Genomic DNA, 27,110 nt, shown 5'->3' with positions numbered 1-27,110 from the left:
TTAAAACCTGTAAAACCAGCACTGGGATAGATACTGCATTGGGGAGGACATGCAGCCTCTTGGTGCACCTGGAAATCAAGTTTTCAAGTAACTGGAACAATAGCATGTCAAGATTTTTCAGAAATATTTTTCAGAGACAAGCGCTGAAGAGCTTGCTTAACATTCAGCTGCACAACCTAATTGTTATTAACACAGTTGCTGCCATCATATTATTCATTTTCATGGACAGTCAGTCAGTAGATACAAAAAAGTATTTCCAACCACATATTCAAAGCTATTTCTGTGTCACGTATTATTACAGACAAATGTTGGCTTTAATATTTTATGAGGTGTGTGACGATTCCAGTGACTAAAATTGTGATGAAAGCTGATGGAAAATAATCAGCAGGTACAGAAGTCTAAATCATTCTGTTTGAAGTTCTTTGCTATGAAAGTCCTTGCTCTTTTTCTACATAATATTTCCACTAAGATCAGTTGTAGCTCTGCACAAGGTAAGAGCTCAGGATTTTCATACATCGTTGAGGTGAATGCTGCCAGAAGTTATCGAAGATTTATGCAAATGTACACTCTAGGAGAAGTCAGCGTTCCTTCTGTATGGAAATCTCTTTTAAATTAATGCAGTTTTTGGCTTCAGAAAAGGATTCCTTTTCCCAGTACACTGTTTCTTAACCTTTTCAGACTGATGATCCAGAATCAAAGTAAAAATCATTCATGATCTGCTCAGTCAGAATGAAATGCGTACATGCATGCAATAATAGTCATGTAATTTATTTGTGCATGGGTTTCAAAAGATGAATTGGAAATACTCGATCTTGAAGGTCACAGTGTGTGGTGATAGGAAAGGAAGTTTTTCTTTGCTTTCTGTTACAGCTGTGCTTCTCAATCCTTACGACCACTGATTTTTTTAAGACTTTCCCCCTACCTAGAAGAATTAAACACTGTTCAAGAAACAGTGACTTAATCTTGCATACAGAAGATCCCGTGATACTATACAGCATTTTGCATCTCACTGGTGTTCAACTTTACCTCTAGAATTAGCTTCACCTTTTCCTAGAAGGCAGCAAAGATACTGACAATTCCCCTGTAGCACAAGGGTCCTGTTAGATTTTGAGCTGCAAGCTAAGGCAGGCTTAGCTTTCCTTATAAACCAGTAGTCTCCGGAGGCCAGACTGACCATCTGAGCATTCCCCGAGCCTGAGACTAAGGGACAGATCCAGGGAGTGATACAGTGAAAGTCAACTCAAGCTTGCAAACTGTCCACCCCAAGCTATACACTGCAGAACTTAAAACTGACCCATAAGATCTGCCACTTCAACATTACTCAGTCAAATCCTTAGTAACTTAAATAAGGAATGAATGTTGAAAATTGCCCCCTTTTAAAAAAAGATCTGTATGTTTTGGTAGAAATCCATCATGTTTCTTATCCTACAAAGGCACAAAAGTATCTTTCTAAAATATAAAGTAAGCTAGAAGCTGCAGGCAATATTCAGGAGACATTACTGTTCAACTTAAAGAGATCAGCTATGTATATGTACAAAGGAGTATTACAGTTGAATGAATAAACAAACCCTAAGCATTGCAGAGCATGAAAATTAGAAGCTAAGGGAAAGCACAGACAGTTCACACTATGAAAGAAATGTTCTCATTTATGATACATCTAAAATACCATCTTTAAGAGAAACATGCTACTGCAGAAAGTAACATACAGCAAACAAATCTGATGTATATGAACGACTACTCAAAACAGGACATTTCATGTAACACAAAAACATGCTAAACAGTTAGCAAAATAAGAAAATGGAAAAAAGGTTATTCAAAGGTTAATTTAAAATGTCAGCATCTTCTAGGCTGTACTGACCTTACTTACATTGGTCCCTACTCCAGCAAACACTGAAGACCTGACCTCTATAGGACTAAATAACATGTGTAACTTCATTCACTGTTGACAGAGGAAATATTCACATCACCTGTGCTGCATGCAGCCTTAAGTGTGGGCTGACTATAATCTTTGAGACCAGCTCTTCCCCCCCAGAAATCAAATGAGCTTTTCATTTATTCATTCATATTGGAGCAGCAAAGATGAGGTGGTCCTTGTGTTTGGTTTTGTTTGGTTTTTTAATCACAACAATGTAAAATGAATGTACAAACAGTACCTTCTGCATTTGGGATTACATCTTATTTGTCCAAATTAAATCAGCTTTTTTTTTTTTTTGGTTTGAACAACCTGAGAGAGTGAATCAGTAGATGAAAAAAACAAGGACAACAATGTAGTTTTGAGTACAGCTGTTTCCTGTATGTATGAGAAATAGAAACAGCTGAACAATGAATTTAATTTATTCTAAATATAAATGACAGGTGAAGGCCTGGAAAACACTTTTTTAAAGAAAATGATTTATTTTCTTAAAATACAGCTGAGAATTTTTTTCTTTTATTTTAAGACTTTTATCTTAAATTACAACAAGATACTCTGTAAAAGAAACATACCAAAATTGACATCACCATATCTCACACTTAGCTTACATAGGTCCTAGTCCTTTAAATATCCCATTCCTGATTTCATACAACTAAATAAAATAGGCAGCTTTACTCCTTGTTATAGACAAAAGTATTCATTTTAGTAATGCCATGTATAACCTTGCAAACTATACTAATATAAACTATAGAATTTAGAAGAGTTAAAAATAATATCTTCAAATATTTCAAGTATAACTAGACACTGAGAGCTTTCTCTGCAACTAAATCTTTAGCAGGCATACTGTAGACAACTTTTGCTGTCTGCCCAAATGCAGGCAATGTGAAAATACAGTAGCGACATATTGTTCAATACTGTTTGAATAAAAACATGCTGTAACTCTTTGCTAAAAATCATGATATATATCTCATCTCTTCACTTTATATAAAACCCAGCACAGTTCAAGGATAATCCACATTGTGAATATACTATACCTTGTTATCCTAAAGAAATTAATGAGTAAAATCAGATATATTAGCCCAGTGAGAAAGAGATTTAAAAATATTTAGGTTTGTACAATCTCCAAATTTTGCAGGTTATTTTGTTTAAAAAAATATCTGGTGTAACTAACTTGCATATTTCCTTTTTATCTAAGAGTAGAAAAAGGTTCAATATTTACAGACTACACAATGGAGAATGATAGCAATATATTTTTATGCAACTTGAAAAAGTTTCCATGAAGGTGAAAAATCAAATCACTTCAATTCGACTGTAGTAGCTAAAGTTGTTGGTCTAGTAAATACAGCATAAGTATAAAAAAGTTAAGACTACAGGACTCTTGAAAGTCATTGCTAACAGTGGTAAAACTGCCAGTTTTCAGTGTGGATTACCAAGCGTTAAGATTAATGAAATGAAGATTAGCAAAATTCTCTGGAGTTATTAATATGCTTGTAATAGTTTTCCACTAGATACCAAGGGAAATGTTTATATTCAGAGCCAGAACTACCCAGATGGAACATCATCAATATTAAGACATATTGCCAAGTTTAAGGTATTTTTCTGAACTGCTTACTGTCCAGATTCTTTATTTTAACCAAAAAAACACCCCAAAACCCAAACCAGAACAGACTTATTTCCCCCCCAAGTCCCCAACATGCTAGTATTAACCAGAGAACAGAAGGCACCAAAGCTGGTAGTACCTGAAATAAATCCATCACTCTAATATTGACATATCTGAAAAAGACATTTTTTTCCTCAAGGAAAGTAAGAGTTTTTTTGTTGTTACTGTCAATTGCTTATTTATATTTCTTGTAGTTCCCAAATTCTACTGAATATTTTATGCATCTTATGAGCAAATACAAACAATTCAACAGTACCATTTGTTTTGATTTCAAAACATTCAAAACTTCTTTTACTAAATAAAAAAAATCAATTAAATCCATCCTCAACTTTCAATCATATTAAAAACCCTTTTTTTGTTTTTAATTGACATAAGCTTCTGTATGGGTAAATGAGTGACATACTCTAGCATTCTTATTACTTTGCTAAAAATTTTGCACAAACTCATTTCTTCTCAGAGAAAGACAAAATTATGTTGGCATCTTAGCTTGAAAATGTAAATCAACAGTAAAAATCAATCTTAATCTTCTGACACTTGGATTTATTGTCAGATAATATATAATTGTCAGAAGATTCTCAATCTTCTGACACTTGGAGTCATGCAGTATCTATGCCTTGGCTGTTTGAACTATTAACTGTTTAACTTAATTTAACAAAAGAACAAGTGTAGGAAAAAAACCAATGATGTTCACTTCGAGATACATTAAGAAATAGGTCTCCTCTAAACTCTCATTTTACATGGCACATTTATTTTACTAATTAACAGAAAGTCACTGTTCTAAGGTTGCTGTCACAAGCTTGAACCCACCAAGTCTAACAACCACCAACCACTGCTTGTGCCAGTTACTTGCAAAAAATAATGGGCGAACTTAATTCAAACTGAAGCTGCATACTACAGTCCAAAATACGCTGAGGAAGTATCTGAACTACCTGGACAAATTCTTAGGAAAAACTGCTGAAGGAAAGTGATACAGGAGAAAGAAAGTAGCGAAAGCACCAGAGTGCATGGCAGACTTTGCCAGTACCGGTAAATTCTGTAACCTTAGGAGAGGTCTGCAAAAACATTTTTTTGGTCTATAGTGCTAAGTGTGAGAAGATGATTACTTGGGAGCAAAGAAAATCTCTCCCGCTCTTTGAACCTTCTTTCACCCAGGACTTCATAATTCTTTACAAGCATACAAAAGAGCATTAAACAATTCCTAACTTCATTGCTAGTTCCTCTAAACTGGGACAATCTGTAAGACCCTGATTCTGGTTGCCACTGGTCACAAGGGATAAAAATATGAAGAATATCATAGTCTCTCTGCACTGATATCACTGGCTTTTCATACATTTTATACACTGTCTGCAATACATGCAGCACAGTACTGGTCTGGTTCTGTGGTGTCTGCAAAGTCTGTCTCATTAGTGGTGGACTTGGTAGTGTTAGGTTAATGGTTGGACTCGATGATCTTAAGAGTCTTTTCCAACCTAAATGATTCTATGATTCTATTATTTTCTCATGTCAGAACAAGACATTTCTGTATGGTATCTCTCTGAGTGCCCTTGTATGCTTTGGATGGAAATCTCCACACAAGTTGAGATAACTGTAGTAAGTTCTAATGCACCCCAATATGTATTTTTTGGATCTACAGTTGCCCCACTGTATGAATATACCTAAAAAGACACAGTCATCTAGATGAGGCAGGAAAGGGGGAATATTTCCAGTTCATCCTTTGGAGGTTGACTCTTAGAAACTCACAAGGCCTTTGCAGAAGAAATATGAGGATTTCCACAGCAGACAAGGCCAAAGGTTTGCCCAGTAGGGTATTCAGTTTCTGACTACAGTAACTAAAAAGTTAATAAAAAACAAAAATGAAGAAATTATTTATAATAACCTACCCCTAGGGGATGTATCTCCTTTATCTATTAAAAGTCAGGTTGTTTTTTTGTTTTTATAAAAACATATTTTGATAACAACTGGACTTCCTTCTATCCCAAATCTGTCACAACATTCTTACTGTTCACTGAAACATCCAGTGCTAATTGAATTTGAGGTCAATCTCAGAAGTCACATTGTGGCAGCAAGTTCCACAACTGTATTTGCTTTTCTGTTATACTTGTTCTGCTTTTGAATATTTACTTTTTGAATGTTATGAAACTGGAATGCATGGTGTTCATGATCCGATGGAAAAAGGGATGCATCATTTACTGCAGTATTAGGAAAGTGCAGTAGGTGTATTATGGTGGTGGGTTTTTTTGATTGGTATCTTCTCTAAATTACATGGAGCAAACCATCTCAATATTCATTCATGTGGGATTGCTCCTTACGTATCTTGGCAAGTTTACTATATATCTCTAGATTCCTAAACTCTTTGCTATATTCCTTTCTGGAAGTGGTGGGAAGCAAAGATTCAACTCAGTATTTCAGGCTAGAGTAGTTCTAGTATGCACAAGTGGTGTTTTAATGTACTGCATTGTACTCTCCATCTCATTCCTTACAAATATTCATATATTGCTGGTTTTCTTTAAACTATCATCCTCACTAGAGGTCTTCACTGAACTGTTCATAATGAAACTTGAGTCTTCCTTCTATGATGTTAAAGTTAATATAGATCCCAGCAAAGTAGAGAAGTATTGTTACTCATAGCCTTTGTGTATATCAGTATCTTTTACAACGCACGGTGAGCCAGACTTGATTACTAAACACTGTGGAATTGAAAGGACATTTACCACATAATATCCCTAGTAGAATGAGATATGAATACCATGTATGTATGTAGACTGCAAGATCAAGATGTACCAGATAACAGAGTGAATAATAGGTAGAACTGCCTACTACCTACTCCACAGTCTGCATAATTGCGCAATTATGCGTATTCTCAGCTCAGCGTATTCTACCACTCTCATAACGCATCAGGAGCTTCTACACACAGAAGCTTATTTTAATCATGGAATACTTCTAAATAAATTTGAAATTGCTATCAGCATCATAGTAACAGGAAAGAAAGCTTAACACCTACAGCAAAGTTAACCTGGGTTTTCTCTCCCATGGATATAAAAAAAAAATTCTACACATAGCCACTGGTTTTTATCTCAAACTGATAAGAAGCCAGCAAGCCCATAAGACCATCAACAGAGGGGCAGATCAAAGGCCAGTGTTCCCAGTGGTCTGTCCCCCATAACTGCCAGTAGCAGATACTTGGAGAAATGCATTTTTCCATGCTCCCCCTAGTTTTAAGAGAGAAATGTCTAAGGAGAAGAAGAGCACACAATGATGCTTTACCTGGATCCAGTAATCTGTAGCTTCCAGTGACTAAAGAACTTCCTGAAATGAGTTGTATCTTTAACATTATTTTCTTCTTTTGAAACAGGCAATATACTGAAATGCTGGACAGAGCCAGACCTTGTATTAATTCTCAAACTTCACTAGAAACACCCCTATTCAGTGGTATTCCTTTTTAACACCACATTTTCTAGATCTGTGTGTTCAGATAAAGCTTGTGCTGTCAAAGAATGTGTAGAGGTGTCTATTTTTACAGAAGTTGAAAAGTGCTGGTATTGTACAGGACTGCCCATTTATCTTTAAGAAGGAAAGAAAGAGAATAATCATAAAATACAGAGGCAAAGCCATGAATAGAAACAGTAAGTCACTACTGGAGTTGTGATGGATATTAAAAAAGCCTGGAAGAAAAGCTTCCATTTGCATAGGCTTTGATAAGGTCCACTGAAGTCTTAGCTGCCACCAAACTACTTGTTTGCTGCTTTGGTAATATAGAAAATTATATTTGTTAGTATAGTCCTTTCAAAAACCTGTGAATAACTGCCAGGAGTTAGAAAGAACAGAAACACCTGCTTGAGGAGTAATGGAGGTAACTATCCCTGAAACTTCCCATGACTACACCAGTCTTTCTAACAGAGTATGTTGGCTGTCAAAGACTGAGCTAGACACATGTCTATAATGTGCCATCCTCACTTAAAATCTGAGCAGGAAAAAAACAACAACAAAACCAACCCAACAGTGTTTACCATGACAACATAATCTGTCAACTGCAGATCACTTCTGCAAAGGCGACTGTTGTCATCTGTCTGAAAACATGTCATTGCTGATCTTGCATTTCCAGAAGATGGAGCAGCTCGAAGTAGCTACACTAATGGGATTTATTAGACCACTAGCTCTGCCTCCCGCAACTTTAGTTTCCTCCCAGTATAAAATAGGCCTCCTGGTCTTCAAACATCTCACACTGACAGGAATGGTAGCTGACATGCTTGTCAATAACACAGAGCAAACCCATGATTTTTGAAACAGAACACATAAACCTTTGCAGTTTGAGAATCAAAAGACTGATTCTCAAACAGACATCTCAGTGTTGTCCAACTCATTGTCTTTAGATGGGCTGCAAAGGAGGACACATGACACATATTTATCTACAGATCCACAAATTCCACAAGCGAAACACTGAAACATGAAATCTGTATTCTGATAATTTGTATTTCCCTCCCATATCTGATATTTTTTCCCTCTATAAAACATGCACCCACATTGTCCCACATCTGTGCAGCAACGTGTATGCAGATAAATGCACTTGCTTCCTGAAGTGCAGGAATAACTGCTAAAAACTTTGCAAAGTTCCCCAGTGAAGAGCTCTGTTTTACACAGTCATTTCCTATTACACTTGGATATACTGGTAATCCAGGACCAAACTGCTGGTTTTGAAAGGGGAGTGATGGTTGGAGAAAGCATGAACCATCACAAGAACAGTGAGGTCTGCAGTTGACCAATGTGACAATCAGAATTTGTGGCTTGCAATATGCTTCCACTCTGCCACCTTTCTTATAGAAGGTAGAAGATGTTGTTCAGAAACTCACCACTAGCTCCCTGGAGGTTTTTCAATAAATGGCATAAACAGCTTCAAAGGAACTCAGAAGTGGTAAGACCTGAAGCCTTTTCTTCCTCTCTCCCAAGTCAGGGAGATTTCGCCACATCTGCTATTTCATGAAGGAGTCTCTGCTTACCACTTTGGAAATTAATATAGGAGGCCTACACCATGGCGCATCTGTGCTACAATTTTGCAAAGTCATCTTAATATACTAAAGTACATTAATGTACTTAGTGAACTTTGATTTTTTTCTGAAATGAAGGAGGAAAAAGGAACCTGGAGGCAAATGGTATCTACCATTAACTGATATTCTTTGAATTTGCCTCAGATACCAAAAATGCAAACTACAAGCCACAGAGTATCTCAAATTTCTGAAGAACATTACAGAGAAAAGTCAGAAATTCCAATTAAAACATTGCAAAAAGTTGATTTTTTTAGTCCTTCCCTAGTTTGCTAAGTAACTCAATTAGTTTAGTATGAAACCATAGCAAAATTCATGGAATGTTCCAGAGGAAAATTATATTTTTTTGAGGTTTGAGTTGTTGGTTTTTTGGTTTTAATTTACACAACAAAGATGTGAAGTTTCTTTTAGAATGTCCTTCTAAAAAATAAAGTCATATATATCGAGCGACTACTTCTTCATCACAAAAGCACATATAAAACTTCTGTGAATGTTCAGTATTAGATCAGAAATTGTGCTAATCTGGCAAGGAAAAAACTTAAGATTCTAAGTCTTGTCACTAATCTAAGCTGACATTAATGTCAATATTTTTAAAATAGAGGAAGAGAATTTATAATTAGCATTCCAGTAATACTGTATTTGGGAGAAGGGAGAATACTGAAGGGAGAGTATGGTGATCCAGGAGACATTAATTCCTGGGAAAGTTCACTTCTACTCAGCTAAAAACTGAACATTACGTTCTCGAGGACTGTTCCTACAGCAATACATATAATTATCTTTTGAATGTGGATTTTTAGTCATATAAATGTTAAACATTTTTATTAATGATTTTTTTTGGAATTCCCTTTTTACAAAGTCCATGTACATTTATTAAAATTTGCAAAGCTGAATAGCTATGAAAGAGAGGTAATGAAAAGAAAGGAGAACTATTGTTATAAAGCAGGCATAGCATGTAATAAAACAGAACCAATCCAATGCATAACTTTAAAGTTGGACAACCTTATCATGAACGTCATATCTCATGAAAGGCAAACAAACACCTGTCTTATTTTTCCTTTTCATATGTGTATCTGTACTATTATAAATTTGTCAAATAAAGGACAAAGAAAATGAACAAATCAAGAATTGCCTGTTTATTAAAGGAATGCAAAGTCAAACCAAATCTTTAAAACAATTATTTGTCAGTAGATAACAAAGGAGAAGCAGATAATTAATATTATAATTTACTGAGTTATTTCATTAGTTGCAAGGCCTCAAAGCCTTTAACTACCAGGCTTCATCTCTTACTAACTTCTCCTTCTTAAATTTATAAAACATTAAAAGTTTAAATTGTTTTTCAGAAACTATTCAAGATATAAAGTTGAACGTCTTTGGGAACAGCCTAGAATCTGTTATTTTATTTTTTAATTAATATACTTTGCTCCAGCATTTACATTTGCTATTTTGGACTGTTTCTTAGAAAGACTCCAGATGGTTGATTTGAAACTAAGGTCAGCTTTTTGACATTTTCTTTATAACAGCACCAATGTTAATAAATAAATAAATAAGAGAGATTTTCCTCAGTAATGGCCTGCTTTAAAAATCATAATCTCATTACTTCAATGTTCATTCAGGTAAATTGTGGGTCTCACCTTGGCATTTAATTAGTCATTTGGAAAAAAAGCAAACAAAACAAACCACCAAACACATTCATGTGGGCCTGTATTTGCACTGCATAACAGTTATTGCTTAATTATCTTTGTTTCAGAAGCAATATTTATTCACTTCGCCTGCTAAAAAGTGTTAGCCTCTCACAGTTCTCTGTAAATCTAATATAAAATATAAAAATTTTCTCATTTCCCTTTTATGTCCATTCTCTTTGTTTTTCATCCTCAAAGTGATGTCCTTAAATGTCTCTTCACACTCTCGCTCACCCCAAATTAGTTTGACAAACACACAAAAGAATAAGAAGTAAATATTTCAGTTTTTGCTCTATTAGAATATTTGTCCTTTAAGATATTTCCTACCTGGAGCATGTACTGTGCTTTACTCAGTTTAATTCAATTCATTTTTGGTATCTAACATAGGGATGAATGTCTTCCATTGGTTCTCATCATTTGGATACCATTTCCAATCTATTGTACATGTGTATCATTTGAGTCGAGTGTTCACTTCTACTTTGAAAAATAGACTGCTTTGAAAAATATTAATAGGAAAACACGCTCACCTTCAGGCTCCCCACAGAGTGTACACTGTGACTCTGCAAAAAAAAGAGAGATAAATTATAATTTCTTTATTTTGAGATCTGTCATAATTACATCCAAATATAACAAAACTTATAGAACTCAAAGTTAGCATGAAAAATACAATTCTATTTTCAGCACTAATTTTTTAACAGCTGCAAAATAACTTTCAAAAAAGAATTTTTGCAGGAAGAATTTTAAAATAGAACTATATCAATGTCTAGTTACATTTATATAACTATCACCTTCATAGACTCCAGCTGAATGCATTCATGTAGCAGGACTTTTTGCTTCCACATGACTTTTTTGTATTTGTAGATGTACAATACTGCAGTGACAACAGCCACCCAAATAAAAAGTTTAAGCCTTCTAATATTTTATTATTGGAGGTAGCAAACAGTAATAGTGACAGAGTTGTTACATTCCTTTCTCATAAAAGACTCCCAAGTCCTCCCAGGCAAGAGGATTAAGTCAAACAGTCAATGTAAATGTGCAGTTATACTCTGCAAAATATTCAAGTATAGAAATGAAGGAAATAAAACTCCATCATAACAAACAGACAGTCTCTAAATGTACAGTTACTAATTTATTCACATAGCTCTATTTGGAAGTTGTCTGTCTTAAAAATTATTTTGCATAATGTACAAATATATACACACATGGAGAAAATATTTTAAAGTATCCTTGGGATTGAGCTGCTTCAGGTGTTAGTATCAAGCTGTAGAACAAAGCTATTGTATAGAATCCAAACACCAGAATCAACTGAAATCACAGGGATTGTAATCAAGCTGGCAGATAATTCTATATACTGGAAAAAGTCCTACTAGAACAAGACAGCACAGCATATTTTAAATCACAGTTCTCTGAAATCTCCATTTTAACACTTGGCTGAAAAATTGCATCTCTAACAGCAACAAGTATGCTGAAGCAAATATCTATACATGCGGGCACACACGCACACACACATGCACGTGTATATATTTTTATCTAAATTCAGTACAAAAAGCAGTTTAACGTGTCTGGTTATATACAAATCCAATTCAAAAGCTTGCTGAAATAATCTCCGTCCTTGAATGACAAATAGGAGATTGGACTTTAGCTGTGATCTTGACTTGAAGGCAAAAAAAGCCAGAAACACAGAATATGAAACACATACATTGAGTAGATTGACCTTTATAGTGCCACTGTGACATTGCCAGTTATTTAGAAGTACTTTCTCCATACAGATAAGACTGTCTCACAGTAACCCACTGTTGTAATAGTACTTGACCCTATGCCTTTCATATATTTAAAAAACATTAATCATTGTTTTTTTATTACTGCCAGAGGTTGCAGCATGCATGCAGGAAAGGAACGAGAAAAATTATGTTTATCCAGGCAATTCTGCTGCTGATAGGTGGATCGCAACTTTTAAAACAGCATCAAGTTGCATGAAAGAGAGGAATTAATTTTGATGCAGCTCAGCACCATGAAACATGTAGTTGAACTGTCTATTGATAGACTCACTAGTGTCCCCGGCAGATCTGACAAACTGAAAACAACACCCCAACAGCAAGCTTGAGAAAAACCCCCAGTGAAAAGCATGAAAAGCCTAGTCTCAGATAACACAGGCCTGTTTCTTTCACTGCGGGATGAAAAATGCACTTGCCATGATCTGAAGCGATGCGGAGGAAGCAGCTCAGAAGATTTTTTTTTTTCACTTTTAATTCAAAGACTTTCTGAGGTTTTACTGAGAGGGGCTGCATGGCTGTGTGCAGTTTATTGTCCTGATTGATAAGGAAGAACAAGCTGAGCCTTGGTTTCTGAACTTCTGACTTTTTGCTGATCCTCTACGTCCTGCTAACAACTGCTTTACTGGTTTGTTACAATCCAAAGAGTCTGCCTGACATTTTTTGCAGCTCTAAACACCATCTTCCAAAGGTCCCCACTCAACGGTACAAATTATTAGCTTCCCTCTTTTCCTCACTGACATAAATTAGTGCCACTGTTTCAAATCTGCAGCAGGGTAGATAGTCTAACTGCAAAATAAGGCTTGCAGCTATGACTGGTGCCAGAAAGTTGTCCAAAAGCTAGCGAGGTGTCAGCACTATCCCTGCCAGACCACTGCTTTTTTGGACTTCTTTCAGGTGTTTGTTTAAGGTCCCACGTTTATGGGCAAGCCAGGTGTTTCTTTTCGTACCTCAACACGCCTGGGGATTCATGTGGGGGATTTTGTTTTAATTCACCAACGTATGCCTTCCAGGGGCTGGGAATCATTTCAAACTGACAGCAGCGCTTCTCTTTCTACACTGGTAAGAAGCAGACTTTGTGGATGCAGATGATTCACCAGTAAGCCTCTGTTTACGAATTTCCCCACCGTAGTTTGCTACTGTGGGGGAGGCCTAGATACCCTTTTTTTGTGCTTGACACATACAGATTGAGTGACAAATAAAAACGGAACCACTTTGACTAGACACATGAACAACATGACAGGGAGGTTGTACGGAGCACTCTATTCCACAGAGCCTCTGCGTGTGTGTGAGAGAGACAGAGGGACAGAAATAATTAAGTCTATTTAGATTCACACATTCTATGGTTGTTGTTGAGAGATTGCATGTCCTAAGTTTGCAGGGCTAAAATCATGTAAAACATACACATCAAACTCAAATATTTGTAGCTTTACATTATACGGAAATACAGAAATCTTGAAATCCTGTAAAGAAGCTATGTCTTGAAATTTATTTTAACTTCTTTTCTCTGTAAGGAAGTTGTTATATCTTGGTAGAAAAGATCTTTCTGGAAGATAGCTGCACTAATTGGGAAATTTTCTAATCTAAATTTCAATTCCGGGGTCAGATGACAGCAATGAAGGACATGACAACAGTGTAAAACGTTACCACTCCATCAGGTGAAATGACATTGATTAGGCTGAGATGCACCTCACCTAAGGTTGGGTGTCTCAGCATTAATGTTAAAAATCTAAACTAGTCTTAAAAGATTTACCAATTAGTGGAAAGAAACAGCCAACTAACCTGCCTTAGAAACCCATGTGAGCATGAGATAAATCAATAAATTGCTTTTTGTAAGTACCCATTCCTTTTTTTGTGTTGTAAGAGGTCTTAGACTTAGGCTACATCTTCACAATAACATTCATGGCAAGACAGAAATGTTCAATTGTAAGTGACCTCTGGAAATCAGATAGTTCAGCCTGCCACTGGAGCAGGGCTGTCGCCAACTCGAGTTCAGCTCAGCTGGGGCTTTGATAGTCAAGTCCTGAAAGCCACCACGGATGGAGATTCCACAACCTCAGTGGGCAGCCTGCTCCAGTGCTGCATCAGCCTTGCCGACTCCTACTTGAATCTCTCAGTCTGCAGTTTGTGGCCATTCTTCCATGTTATATCACCCAGCACTGCCAAAAAGACTTTGGCTCCATGCTGTCTGTAACTCTCCTTCAAATAGCTGTAGTCTGCTATGGATCTTCACCTCAACAGACTAAATAAGCCCAGCTCCTTCAACTACTCCGACCAGAGGGCTGTCTGCTAGACTCCCCCCAATTTCTCCCTATGCTTCTGGAAGCAGGGAACCCCAACCACTGAACACAGTATTCCAGGTGCAGCCTCATCAGCACCAGAGGGAAAAAATAACCTCCTCAATTTGCTGATCATACTCATCCTGGCATAGCCCAGTACTCAGTTTGCCTATTTGCAATGAGAACACTGTCTGTTGACCCATATGCAACTTGGCATTCATGTTCCTTCAGAAAAAAATAAATGAATAAAATCAAGTCTTATTAAGATCAGTCCCCTGATCCAAGTCTCCTGCCAATTATAACAGTGCTAATGTATGACACAAGGGAAGAGGGAACGTGCGGCCAAATGGGGGTAGACCAAGACTGCTCTTTTCAGGACTGGCCAGCCCATAGATCGGCTTAAGGAAATCTAGAAATCTCAGCCTCAGACAAGTAACTTTTGTATGCCCATACTGGATAAAATGACATCTAAAGTGAAAATAATTAAGCTACCGTGTGTTGTGATGGAATAGGAGCAGGGACATTACCACATTTCAGACAAAGATATTTCTTAAGCCTCTCCTTCTCACAATTCCTAGTAATGGATTATGCCTCTACATATCTGATTCATCTGAAGTATTATAATGGCACTTTCACAGGAGGTATTCTTTCTTTTTAATATGTTGCTAATCAGCTGCACTTAACAAAGATGCTCGTTCTTGCAAACACTCACATACATGTGAGTAACTTCTTTGTCATGGCTCTCAAAAGTAAAATTACTAAGATGGGCAAGTGTTCAGAGATTTGGGACCCAATAAATCAATAGAACAAGGAAAACCTGTATATATATTATTAATCTCACTCTATCATTTAGAAATTGTCTAGCCGACAGAAATAATCTTCCCAGATACAAGAACTTGCTGACAAAATAGGTCATAAGAAAGATCTTTTGAAGAAACAAATTTATCATGAAGACACAAGCTCTTTTTTCCCTCCCAATAATATGAAATTTACTTTATTTTGATAGTTTTTCTTGTCTAACCTAAATGATAAGTAAAACTAAAAATAATAAATGCAGACATGTAAATGCCAACATTGTTTCTCCAAAAAGCTGAGTTCAACATTCAATTTTAAATTAGAGTGAAGATAAATTATTCTGCCAGACATATCCACCTTTCCTTGCTTTGTATATACTTTTCTTGGATGGCTGGTGCAAATACAATAAAATCTACTATAAAGACCTACAATAAAGAAAACAATATATGGGCTGGATGAAAGACACAAAATAGCTATTATGAATAAATCACCATTCAAAATACCCATGCAAGCTATATAATGTAATAAGACTAAGGCAACACAATATTATTAGTATTATAAACCAGTTTAAAGAAAATACTGGATGGTATTTAATAGTTAACTACACTTTAAAGTACACTATGCTCTCAGCAGGGGTTTATCCAGATTATGGAATCCAACCTGGATGAGTTTTGAGCAAGATATACGGAAGCGACAGTACGATGAGAAAGAAATAATATGCAGAGGTGAGAAGCAGTGCTGGGGATAACTTGTCACGTCAGCACCGCATTCAGAAAATGGGTGCAATCAGCCTTTCTGACTACCCCTTGAATAATACCACCCATCCAGTTTTGTAGCTCCACTGCATTTGTGTAACAGATCTTTCTGGTTCTCTTTTCATCGGATACTACCAGAGACCCTTTGCAGCTCCTCCCTGCTGCTACCCTTCTCTATATTATTTTAAATTTTAATTACAAACATGTATGTTCTCTATTGCTTATATTTATCTTTTTTTTTTCCCACTACTGTCTAAATTTTTTTTAGTGGCCAAAAAAGGATAGCCCTGTTTTATAATTACTGAATATCACTGCCTATTTGAATCCAGAATTCAATGCACCAAAGGAAAACTGGAAATTATTTTTGTTTCACAGAGAAATATGGTTGGCCTCACAGAAAACAATTCTCTGTTTGCTTTTTGTTCCTTTCAATTATGCAAAATAGTAATAATAATAATAATTTTAAAAGCAATGAAAAAACAGATCACGTTCTAGTGAGGAAATTTAGCAGATAGTGCTTTAGATTTTGGTTCTAATGGCAAGAAGCAGAACTGTTTCTGACACTATTTCATCAATGTCTCTTTACATCACTTTACTGATGTGAGTGAAATGGAACTCTGTAACACTTAAAGAGACATAGAGTAGCCATGCATTATACTGAGATTTAGTGCAGCTGAAAAGCAAGGTATAATTTAAGGTGAAACTGAGAATTCTAATAATTTTCAGGATTTTAATCCAATATGTGTATCTAAACATGGCTATAATAGTGCCAATAAAAGTTGACTGTATTATGAACTATGTTTTCCATTCTCTCTTTTCATGTATATTTTTTCTCCTAACACCTTTTGTCTTTATCTGTAGCTTTTTCCTCCTGTTGATATCTCACTATTGCACAATACCATCAGCTGAAACATCAGCATGACAGACCTATGGGACAAACTACAAGGTTTTATCATGTCCGCCAAGATTCTCCCATTCACAATCATCGTCTTTGTTCTACACCAATGCTAGAGCAAATCTTGTGGAGATCTCCCACTCCGCGTTCAGTCACCCACGTAGGTAAGGCATTGAGAGACACCTACAAAAACCAACTAGCATTTTCTTCTGCAAAGCACCTTTGAGCTTTACTTACAGACATTTTTCTAAAATGTTCTCTAAAACCTCCAATGACAGGGAATACAACCCTCTTCAGGTAAATTATCTCTGTTGCTAAACTATCTTTGCAGTTGGAAAGATTTTTCCTGTATAGCCCAAACAGGCATTGCTTTCGACTATGCAGATGGAGAATAAAATTTGTAATGTTTTATTTTTAATGTATTATTTTTAAGGAAAAAATAATAATATCTCATTCAAATACTTATTGTTTCCTTCACGTCTTGTTTTTTTCTGTTGAAAGCCTTCAATATTTCCTCACAGTCGTGGCTGCTAATACTCATCTCATCTTTGCTGTTCTCCCCTGGAGTCTTTCCAACTTAGCCATATCTTAAAGTTATAAGTGCTCCACACTGAATACAGTACACGACCTGAACACTTCGACTGCCAGATAGAGCAGAATATTTACACTCTTACATCCTTTTCATATTTCTAAGAATGCCATTGGCCTAATTTTGGGCAGCACTATTTCCTTGACTCAAGTGAAATCTTATATCATCCTTATAGACAGAAATTTCACAAGAGGTACCTTGAGCAGTCACCATCATAAGAATGAAATAAGTCAAGGATACTTTGTTGGTCTGCCTTTGCAGTAAGAGCCCTATTCATGTAATCCATGTAAACTAAGTGAAATCCACAAAGCATTCCAGGTGCTTCTTACGACTTTTTGTTTGAAACAATGAAGTGGAAAAAATAATCAAAATGACACTACACCAAAACACTGTATTTCTTACAGTATTTTGAGTGCTGACAAACAGTACAACAGGAAAAGAAAGCAACTATATTTGGACTCAGATATTGTTTGGGCCCATTTCCATGAACCGTCATAAAAGAAATAAAAATAATTTCAAGTTATACAATCAAAAGAAAGCATGCAATTATACATATATACGTACACACACATTTACATGTGTGTATATATATATACACGTCTCTCTACCTTGAAACTTTTTTCCTTCTTCTGAACAGTAGGATTTACACATAAAAATAACTACCAGCAGTCAGTTCATCATGCAGAACGTACTGAAAAATATTGTTTAGAACTGTTGTGGATATAGGCAGCAAATGTATTTCATCCCTCTGAAACGATTTCTACAAGCACTTCTTGCTGAGTGTAAGAGCCTACTTTCCTGCCTGCCTGCCTGCCTGCCTGCCTCTCACTGCAGATCACTTATGGTATGACCACTCTCAAGATGAGATTCCCTTGCGTTTGCAATTTCAGCTTTCTTGAATCTTTCCTTTTAACTGGGGTATTCATAACAAAGGGCCTTTTACTGCCCAGGATCAGGCCTTGGGGTTAGGAAAAACAAATATCTACTAGAGTTTTGGAGAATAGGAAAAATACAATAGAAAAAACAGCTGCCTGTGAGAGACTAGCAGCTGGACTATATTGGCAAAGACAGAGCAAGGGAAGACCTGAGAAGGGCAGATACTGAAAGAACTTTAAATAGAAATAGAATACAGAATAGCCATTATTAAAATAGAATGAGCCTAAAGCAGAAGAAAATCAACCAACCTGGCAGCAAACTTTGTATCCTTTTGAGCAAATGAACTGACATCCAACCAAATGCATAAAGCAACCACTAAGAGCCCATTATTTTCCCCAGATAAAAATATAAGGTTCATGCTCAAAGCAATGCCAGAACCTATTCACAGTACTTGCACATCAGATCCTTCTCCATATGGAGTTTACACATTACACGTGCATTAACCAACCCAAAAGAGATTTCAGAAAAGAATTATGAGACCAGACAATCAAATATTTTCATAGGAAAACAAAAATAACTGAAGCAATAAAAAGCAAAATATAAACCACTCAAGAAAGAAAAAAAAAGCTAATGTTTCTCTTGGTGATCTGAACGCAAATACTTTATTTTCAGAGAAGCAGTCATAAACATAGTAATAAAATGGATGTGCTTTAACACACTTCTGATACACATTTCAAATGCACAGCATCGAAGTGGAGAGTCCAAAGATCCTGAATGAGTCCAAAAAAGACCAGAAGATGTGAGAAAAAAAAGAGCAAATCTACATGTTTTTCTCCTCATTCTTACACTCGTGTTCTAGTATTTGATGTTTGAAGGTTAAAGTGAGTCATATCCTCACAGCCGAGGGAAAGAAACTTACCACCCCCTAATCGCACTGTTGCATCTTTATGAAAAACACCAAGGAGAGTAAGGCTCGTGGTAAAAAATTATGCGAGTGGGGACCCATGAGAATGCTGTGAAATACAAAAATGAAGACAGTCTGCACCAGAGGCCTGCTCCAAAAACCCTCCGGAGCCAATGCAAGTGTCATTGGAGTTCAGCAGACTCAGGGTCAAATCTCAACAGCATACTAATGCAAAACTAGCCAGGCTATCTATCACCATTCCTCTACTTTCTGTCTTTTTTTCTCTCTTTTCTTTCACTTTGCTCATTTTAAGAGATTTCACCAATAATCTCAGAGCCTCATAAGGACAAGTAAAAGTGGTACAAATCCAAGTTGAGCATGATATAACAAAGAACCAAATAGACAGATGGCAAAAAATATTGAACAGGACAGCACAGTTATAGAGTAGATCACGTACTCTTATACTCTGGTACTGTGAAGGTTAAATTGATTTTTTTCACTCCTTTTTCCTTCTTTTCTCTCATATAGGAATCAGATTTCAAAAGCATTTAAATGGAGTGGGGAGTTGACTTGACAAACAGACTAAAGGAGGTAATTTGAAATACAAAGGGTGTACAAAAAAATGATGTAACCATTGGAAGGGGTAAGAGATCAAGTCTGGGATGTATCCACATCTGGGCAAGACTGTTGAATGATGTCCTTCATGTAAAGTCAGTAATGTCTATCAACTTAGAACAGTACAGGTTGGAAGAGACCTCCTGAGGTCCTTAGAGTTTATCCCTCAGTTCAGAGCACTGCCAACTTCAAAGTTACATTAGGTTTCTCAGGGCCTTGCCCACTCAAGTTTTGAAAATCCGCCAGGAAGGAGAATCAACAGTCACTCTGGGCAACTGTTCCAGTGTTTGACCACTCTCACCATGAAGAGTTTTTCCTTGTGTCTAATTGAAATTTCCCTTGCTGCAACATCTATCTGTTCCCTATCATCCTTTCACTGTGCATGTCCATTAAGAGTCTGGCTCCATCTGGCTGTAACGACCCATTAAGAAGCTGAGGACAGCAATTAGCTCTGTTCTCCTCTTAGCTTTCCCTTCTTCAGGCTGAACAAAGCCAGGTCTCTTCAGTGTCTCTTTGTGCATCATATGCTCTACCCATCTTGGTGGCCATCCTCCGGACATGCTCCAGTTTGTCTATGTCTTTCTGATACTGGGGTGGGGCAGGGGCTAGAACTAGGCACTACTCCAGCTGCAGCATCTGAAGTGCCAAAAAGAGGGGAATAATCACTCCCTTTAACCTACTAGCTGTATTGATGCAGCCCAGTGTGCAGCCAGCCTTCATTGCTGCAGACACACTTCTGAGATCCTAATAAAAGGGCACTCAAACACAAAAGGACTGTGATATACAACTAAAGCTTTGAACTGATCCAGTCCCAAATATTTAGTGACCTCACATGCTAAGTGACTACTCAAGGATGTTACAGCAGCAAACTCTGACGTGCCAGGCAATGTTATCCAACAGCTAGAGACTATAGCTCAAGGACTGATCTGTTGTACAAGCCTTTTCTACTGTCCTGAGAAGGAATCCACTGTGGATCCCTTCTTAAGTACAGGCTGGGGGGAACAAGGCTTGTTTACAAGAGCACTGAGCTATCCTCTGTAAGGATTTCTGTCTTGATCAGTTTATAACGACTTTTGAGATCTAATGACATTTCTAAATATATGTGCATATCTCAGGAGAAGAGCTTCCATATAGTCTCTGCTCTCCATCAGAATGCTGTCTTCAGGTGGGAGCAAGCAAATACACAAGAAACACAAATTTAGTGTGAAACTTTAAACTTGATTTAAAAAAATGAAACAAAAATCTGTTTATGCTATATAGCGTTTGTTGCCAAACAAATAAGTGTTAATAAATGTAATCTGGAAAAAATTAAAAGTGAACTAACAAAAAATATGCTTTCCTTTCCCTCTTGAACATTCTCAGAAAAAAAGTCTGCTCTGTTGATGATTTCAAACACTTCCATCTCACTGGATATATAAACGTGACCTCTGTCATAACCATTACAAAGGTACAAAGAGCTCATTGCAGGTCTCAGACCTAAGCTCAAAATAACAAGAATGCTTGATTTCAGCTTTTACAATAGAAAATAAAGATTTATTTGAAGTAATAGAAACTTGCCAGTGAGTTAAACAGAAAAAAAAAAGTTTGCCATTTTCTGTAACACAACTACTAACTTCAACTCCAAGCTCCTAACTTGTTCTGGTGAAGTGAGCATCCACACCTGTGCAAAGCCCCTATGCTGGAACAAGGTGCAAAACTGGACACATCTGGAAACTTTTTATGCATGAAGTTTTCCATAGCAAACATTCCTTATCAACATTCATAAATAAAAACAATCCCAAATTCCAGTTGCAACTAAACAAACATTAATCAGAACTGTAGATACATCCTTTGACAAAAAGATGTAAAATTGCAATAAAGAAATAGGATTTGAAAGTCCAAAAATATTTCATGAAGCTAACACTCAGATATGGAATTCAATGACTAAAAAATAGTCTGATCTTTTTGCAGAAACACTCACAAATTCAACCTTAAATAGCCAAAAGCAAAGTTGAAACAGCAGATTTAAATTTACTATTTCTTTTCAACTGTATGAGTGCCTTTTCATTCTTCAGTACATCATGTACACAGCAACGTGTACCTCTTTCAGCCAACCTCACCTTTTAGGTTACTGCAGCAAGCTTGCATTCTCTGTCACTGATTTGACCTTCACTTCCTTTACACTTTTGTAATGGGCTGGTGATTTCTTTAATAGTTAGCTACAAGGAAGTCCAGATCTGCAGTATTAGGAGTCTATGTACAGAGCGCAATCATCAAAAGGAGCCAAAAGGTTCCCAAAATAAAAATTGTTAAAACGCACTGTGCCACAGTTGTAACTGCTAAGTATCACGGATCTCTATGTGTTGCTTAGAAGCTTCAGGGAACCTGAAGTGCAAACACCCAAAACTCATACAGGATGCTTTTGTCTGATTCTTAAACATCACTGAAATTAGAATCTCAGCACAAGCCTTGCAAGTATTTTAGGCATTGTTATTAATATATTAAAACCTTCATAAACCCCTCACAATTAAATTAATGTATAATATACTCAGGTAATTAAGTACAAATCATTGGCATTATCATCATTGGAGCAAACTTGCATTGACCAGTCTAGCCTAAGGGCAAGATGCGGTTAATAGCCCCATCTGAATGTTATTGCATTTTGGAAATTAAACATTTTGTTGTGTCAAACATAAGATGAAGTTGTATAATTACATATCACTTTCAAGACAGTAAAAAAGCAGGAGTCCAGAAAAGACACTAGTCCATATTAAGTGCCTGTAATTTCTCAGATTAGTCAACTGAGTTTAAAGCAAAATCAGTTTCTCTCTCTTCATCAGAACTACCTTTTTTTTCCTTCCAAATCCATTAAATACATTTTCTACTGTAACTGTCTCTTTCAATCTTAGAATAATAAGAACTTTTCTCTACTTCCTAAAAAGGTACTGGAAGCAAATTTACATTAAAAAAATTAAAAATCACAGATTAATTGAGCAGTTTCTCTTTATGATCCAGTGTTTAAAGTCTATGCCAAGAAACTGCCACCCTCTGTTTTTCTGCCTGAATATTTAAATGGGACAAAATTTGCCTCAAAGAAGTTTGTTGTTGCATCCTTTTCTTTTAGATAACCATACTAAACTCTGCTGACTGACCCCTAAACAGTCACCTAAGTGAGGTTATCTGCACGACTGGGCATGAATTTAGAGATTATAAACATGCACATTATGTGATTTCCACAATTTTACTGGCCTCCATCAAATTATTTACAAGATGTAACTAAGGGGTCAGTTCCTGAAAATTTGAAACTAATGAGATTATTATTAATAAGGAGATAATATTGAATTACTTGCAAGAGACAAGTAATGAAAAAGTTATGATCCAGCTTTCAACAGTAAAATGATAAATAATTATACACAAGTTACTCATAAATAAATATCATAAATGACTAGTTTATAATGCTAAATTCTCTTAATCACAGAAACACCACTGAATTACTAATCAACAGAAAACAGACATACACAGGTGTGAAATTAGCTGGCTGTCAGATTTAATACTTCATCCTTAAAAAAAAAAAAACAACATGATTTACCATAGCTGTTTTTCAGCACTATTTATCTAAGTTTTCTTATTTAAAATATTTCAGTTATTGGATGAAGTAATTAGACAAGTACTGTTTGACTTCAAAAACTATCACACCTCAGATGTGGTTGAAAAACAGTAAAGCATAACATTGGCTAAGATGGAATCTAAACATAAACAAGTTTTCCAATATATATAACTATTCATTAATATTTCAGTCCCTTTTAATAGCCATACAGTCTTCATGAACTAATCGTATGATGCACTAGCAATAACATTAATCTGTCTGTTAGACTTAGAAATGTTTTGGCTTCCATTAAGTTTTATGGTATAAGTTGTCTAGTCTAGTTTTATGATGTCAATAATAATCCAACAAAAATTCATTTAACATCTGAACTACCTGGAGGAATCTGAATATGTTGAGAATATTCATAAAACTTTTCTACACGTATTTTTTATCTTTCCGTGTTCTGAAGGCACACAAGATTTTCTCTAGGGTTGTAATTTTAGTTCCATCTGGTCCCATAGCATTAAAATAAATAATTAATTAAATTATTTTCATAACAATAAACTAAAATTCTGGATGTGAAATTACATGCTTTCACATAACTACATGGGATGCAAAACCTACAAAAGCAAACAGCTAAATATTAACACTGATTTTAGCAGAACAAAGTACTCTTTTATATATTTTCTGAAATGTGTCTGCTTTGAAATTGGCCCAGATTAGGAGATCCTTAAAAGCCCATACAGCAAAAATAAAGGAAATTTAAGAATATCTATTCCCTCCTCTTTACCTTATTTTCTGTCAATTAAGAGAGATCACAATATACATATTCTGATTATGCTAATGCAATAATAAGTTGCAGAATAAATAAATTAAGAAAATTGGAAAAGACAAGTATTCATGTAAAAAAAGTTAAATTACATTTGAGAGGGGAGAAGAAATAATCTCTCAAACAAAGCTTCAGGTAAATCCCCAAAGTAGCATTGCTTCATGTTGCAAGCATTGAATGCGATACTTACAATTACCATTCAACAGATATTTCTTTTTGTTAAGCAGAAAAATCAAGATCAATGGCATCTTGCTGTTGAAACAATAATTAGGAATACAAAAGAACGGGTAGCCCTGAGGAAATCCAGGTGTTTTTTAAGCAGTTCTTCAGCTTGCTTCTCCAGCTAAGTAGAAGCCCAACCTCTGCTTTTAAAAAGGCCTTTGAAAAGAATATTATTATTACTGATGCACAAGATCAAATGTTGCAATAAACCTGTGTTCCCTATGACTTCATGTCCTTGCCACGACACTTTAGTCACACTGCTCAAACTAACAACTTACAAGGGTTATGCTTATATGAAACATTTTTCCACAGTGGAAAGAAATGGTTCTGTATAGTTTGCATGGTAGGTCTCCTTACTGTAATAGCTCCAAAATCCAGTTCAGCTGATTTGGAAATAAAAGAGTCTATCAATCATGAAATAAAGAGATTTTTCTACATAGAATCTAGCAAAAGATCTGCAGATATACAGACAGGAACAAAGGATAAGAATGGACTTTGTGAGAAAGAGCTTGGTAACAAGAATCTAGGACTGAAGAGACCAACTCACTCAAAAAGAACATATTTTTCATCAAGTAAGGTAACAAGTACCAGGAGGTAACAAGCACCACAGAATCAAGGAGCAAGGCTTAAAATAATTACACCAAAATGGTATACAGAAACACTGAGAAGCTGAAAAAAAAAATCAATAGATCCAGAGAAAGAAGAAAAGATACATATGAGAATTTGAAGGTTTGTTTTTTTTTTCAAATGCTGTAAGCATTGACATTGCAAAACATCTGCAGAAGTTCACATATGCATAGCCACAAATGAATGCTCAGTTCATGCTTAGTGAAATATTGAAGCTCTTTGAAGTGCTACTAACTTCATATGAATTCCCCGGAGTGAATACACTCAGAGTATAGCTAAATGAAATACTCATTCACAGTAGGAGCTTGGTCTAAGTGTGGGAAACACAGCATCAATACTGTATATGAAAATTGAGAGAAGCGTGACTCAGATGTTTATTTTTTTGAAAGATGGGGAACTTAAAATATACAACAGTAGGAAGTGAAAGATCAGGATCTCGGTATGTGTCATCATGGCTCAGCCAAAATCAAAGGAATCTCACTGTTTTTTATCAATTATTTGGCCCAAGATCTTCCAATCTGTGGGTAATAACACAACTGGAGACAGAGCCAGTAATTAAGAGAATGCAATCAGATTCAAAAGGTTTTCCATTATTTTTTTGTGACTGGATGAGCAGATGGCAAATGCAGCTTAACACAGAAAAAATGGGAGATAATTAGCAGGGAAACCAAACACTAAGTTAGAGAATATGTACTAAATGGAAATCTCATCTAGCAAGCTAATCAAGAGAGGAATTTGGGGGTTATTATGAAAAATAATTAAAACCATCAAATCATTTCACAGCTGCTGGAAAAAAGAAGGCAAAGATGATAGCAGGTTACATTAATAGATAGATACACCACAAAGTAAAGTGATATTATTAGTGTTCAAGGCATTTATTAAGAACCATCTAGAATACTCCACCTGGCTCTGGCAGGCGTGGGAGTGTGCAGCAAGGCAGTGCATTACAGATGAAAATTTGGTGTGCTAGTGGTACTCCCTGAGTACCAGGCTTCTAGTGCTATCGAGACTGAGCCTCTCCCAGTCTCATTCATGACGTGACAAATTCCACTGAAACCTAGGTAGGTTATTTTTGTTTCCACTGCTCTTACAATGCTGATTCAGATGGTCTTGGATAGTTAAAATCATCCTACTAATTGCAACCCACATTTATTCATGGCCAGTTTATTCTTATGCTGGCAATATCATTTAGACGATATCACTCTTCTTTCTTCCTGCTGTTTATCTCCTTGATATATTTATAGAGAGCAATCATATCCCTTCCTGGCCTTCCCCTTGCTGTGTAAAACTTGTCATCCCATTATATTTTCTCTTGTAAAGTAAGCATTCCTCTTTCTCGATCACCACAGTAGCCCTATAAGCTCAAGTGCTCACTTCTATTCCAGAGCAGATTTCTGCTCTGTGAACAGGTCTCTACGCTTGCAAAAATCACTTACGACATCAATATCTATGTTAGCAAGCAAGGAGCCCAAGGAAAGGGACATGCTTAGCTGTCACAGCAACCAACAAGTTGGTCCAAGTGACTATTAGGAACAAACCCAGAATGTAAGGGCAATGCGTGAGCTCGGACATATCGATGTAAATCGCAGTACCTGGACCTGGCTCGGGAAAGAGGCAGATGGGTATGGGGCGCTGAGCTCAGGAGTGTCCCACGGGAGCAGTGGAGGTGGAAAAGGTTGGGACCACAGGACTGGGAGGCTCTGGGTTGAATTGGGAGTCTGGGGTAGGAACTAGGACCAAGGCTGGGGGCAGAGCTTTGGAGGGAGCGGGGGCACTGTGGGAGATATGTGACTGTGGGGCATGGGTCGGGGGAGTCATTTGCAGGATCAGAGAAGGGTGTATTGTAGGTAGCTCCAGATGGGCTGGGAGGAATGGGGTTGCTTTAGAGTAAATTCAGAAATACTGGGGAGGCTCTAGAGCAATGTCGGTGCCGTTAACCTGGAGTCCATTTGTGAACCAGGACACACACATCCAAGCTGCTCCCTTGCTATCACTTCATTCTCCTTTTACATTTTGCTTTTATAAGGAGATTAAATATATATGACCGAACTGTCTGGCCATTTGGCAGTTCTCTGACTCTCCTATGTGCTATTCCCA

The 27,110-nt window shown here is 36.5% G+C and overlaps 1 protein-coding gene across 1 annotated transcript in view; it reads right to left on the bottom strand.

Moving 5' to 3' along the window:
• DLGAP2 (DLG associated protein 2) overlaps positions 1-27,110 on the bottom strand; it is a 479,848-nt gene that overhangs the window by 238,366 nt on the left and 214,372 nt on the right. The window contains 1 exon segment of the mRNA XM_072857796.1: positions 10,818-10,850. Within this exon segment, the coding sequence (XP_072713897.1) occupies positions 10,818-10,850 (33 nt within the window).

Source organism: Ciconia boyciana, chromosome 3 (assembly GCF_034638445.1).
Source record: "Ciconia boyciana chromosome 3, ASM3463844v1, whole genome shotgun sequence".
NCBI lineage: Eukaryota > Metazoa > Chordata > Aves > Ciconiiformes > Ciconiidae > Ciconia > Ciconia boyciana.
The sequence above is the reverse complement of the archived record's forward strand: the minus strand, read 5'-3'. Positions and strand labels throughout refer to the sequence as shown.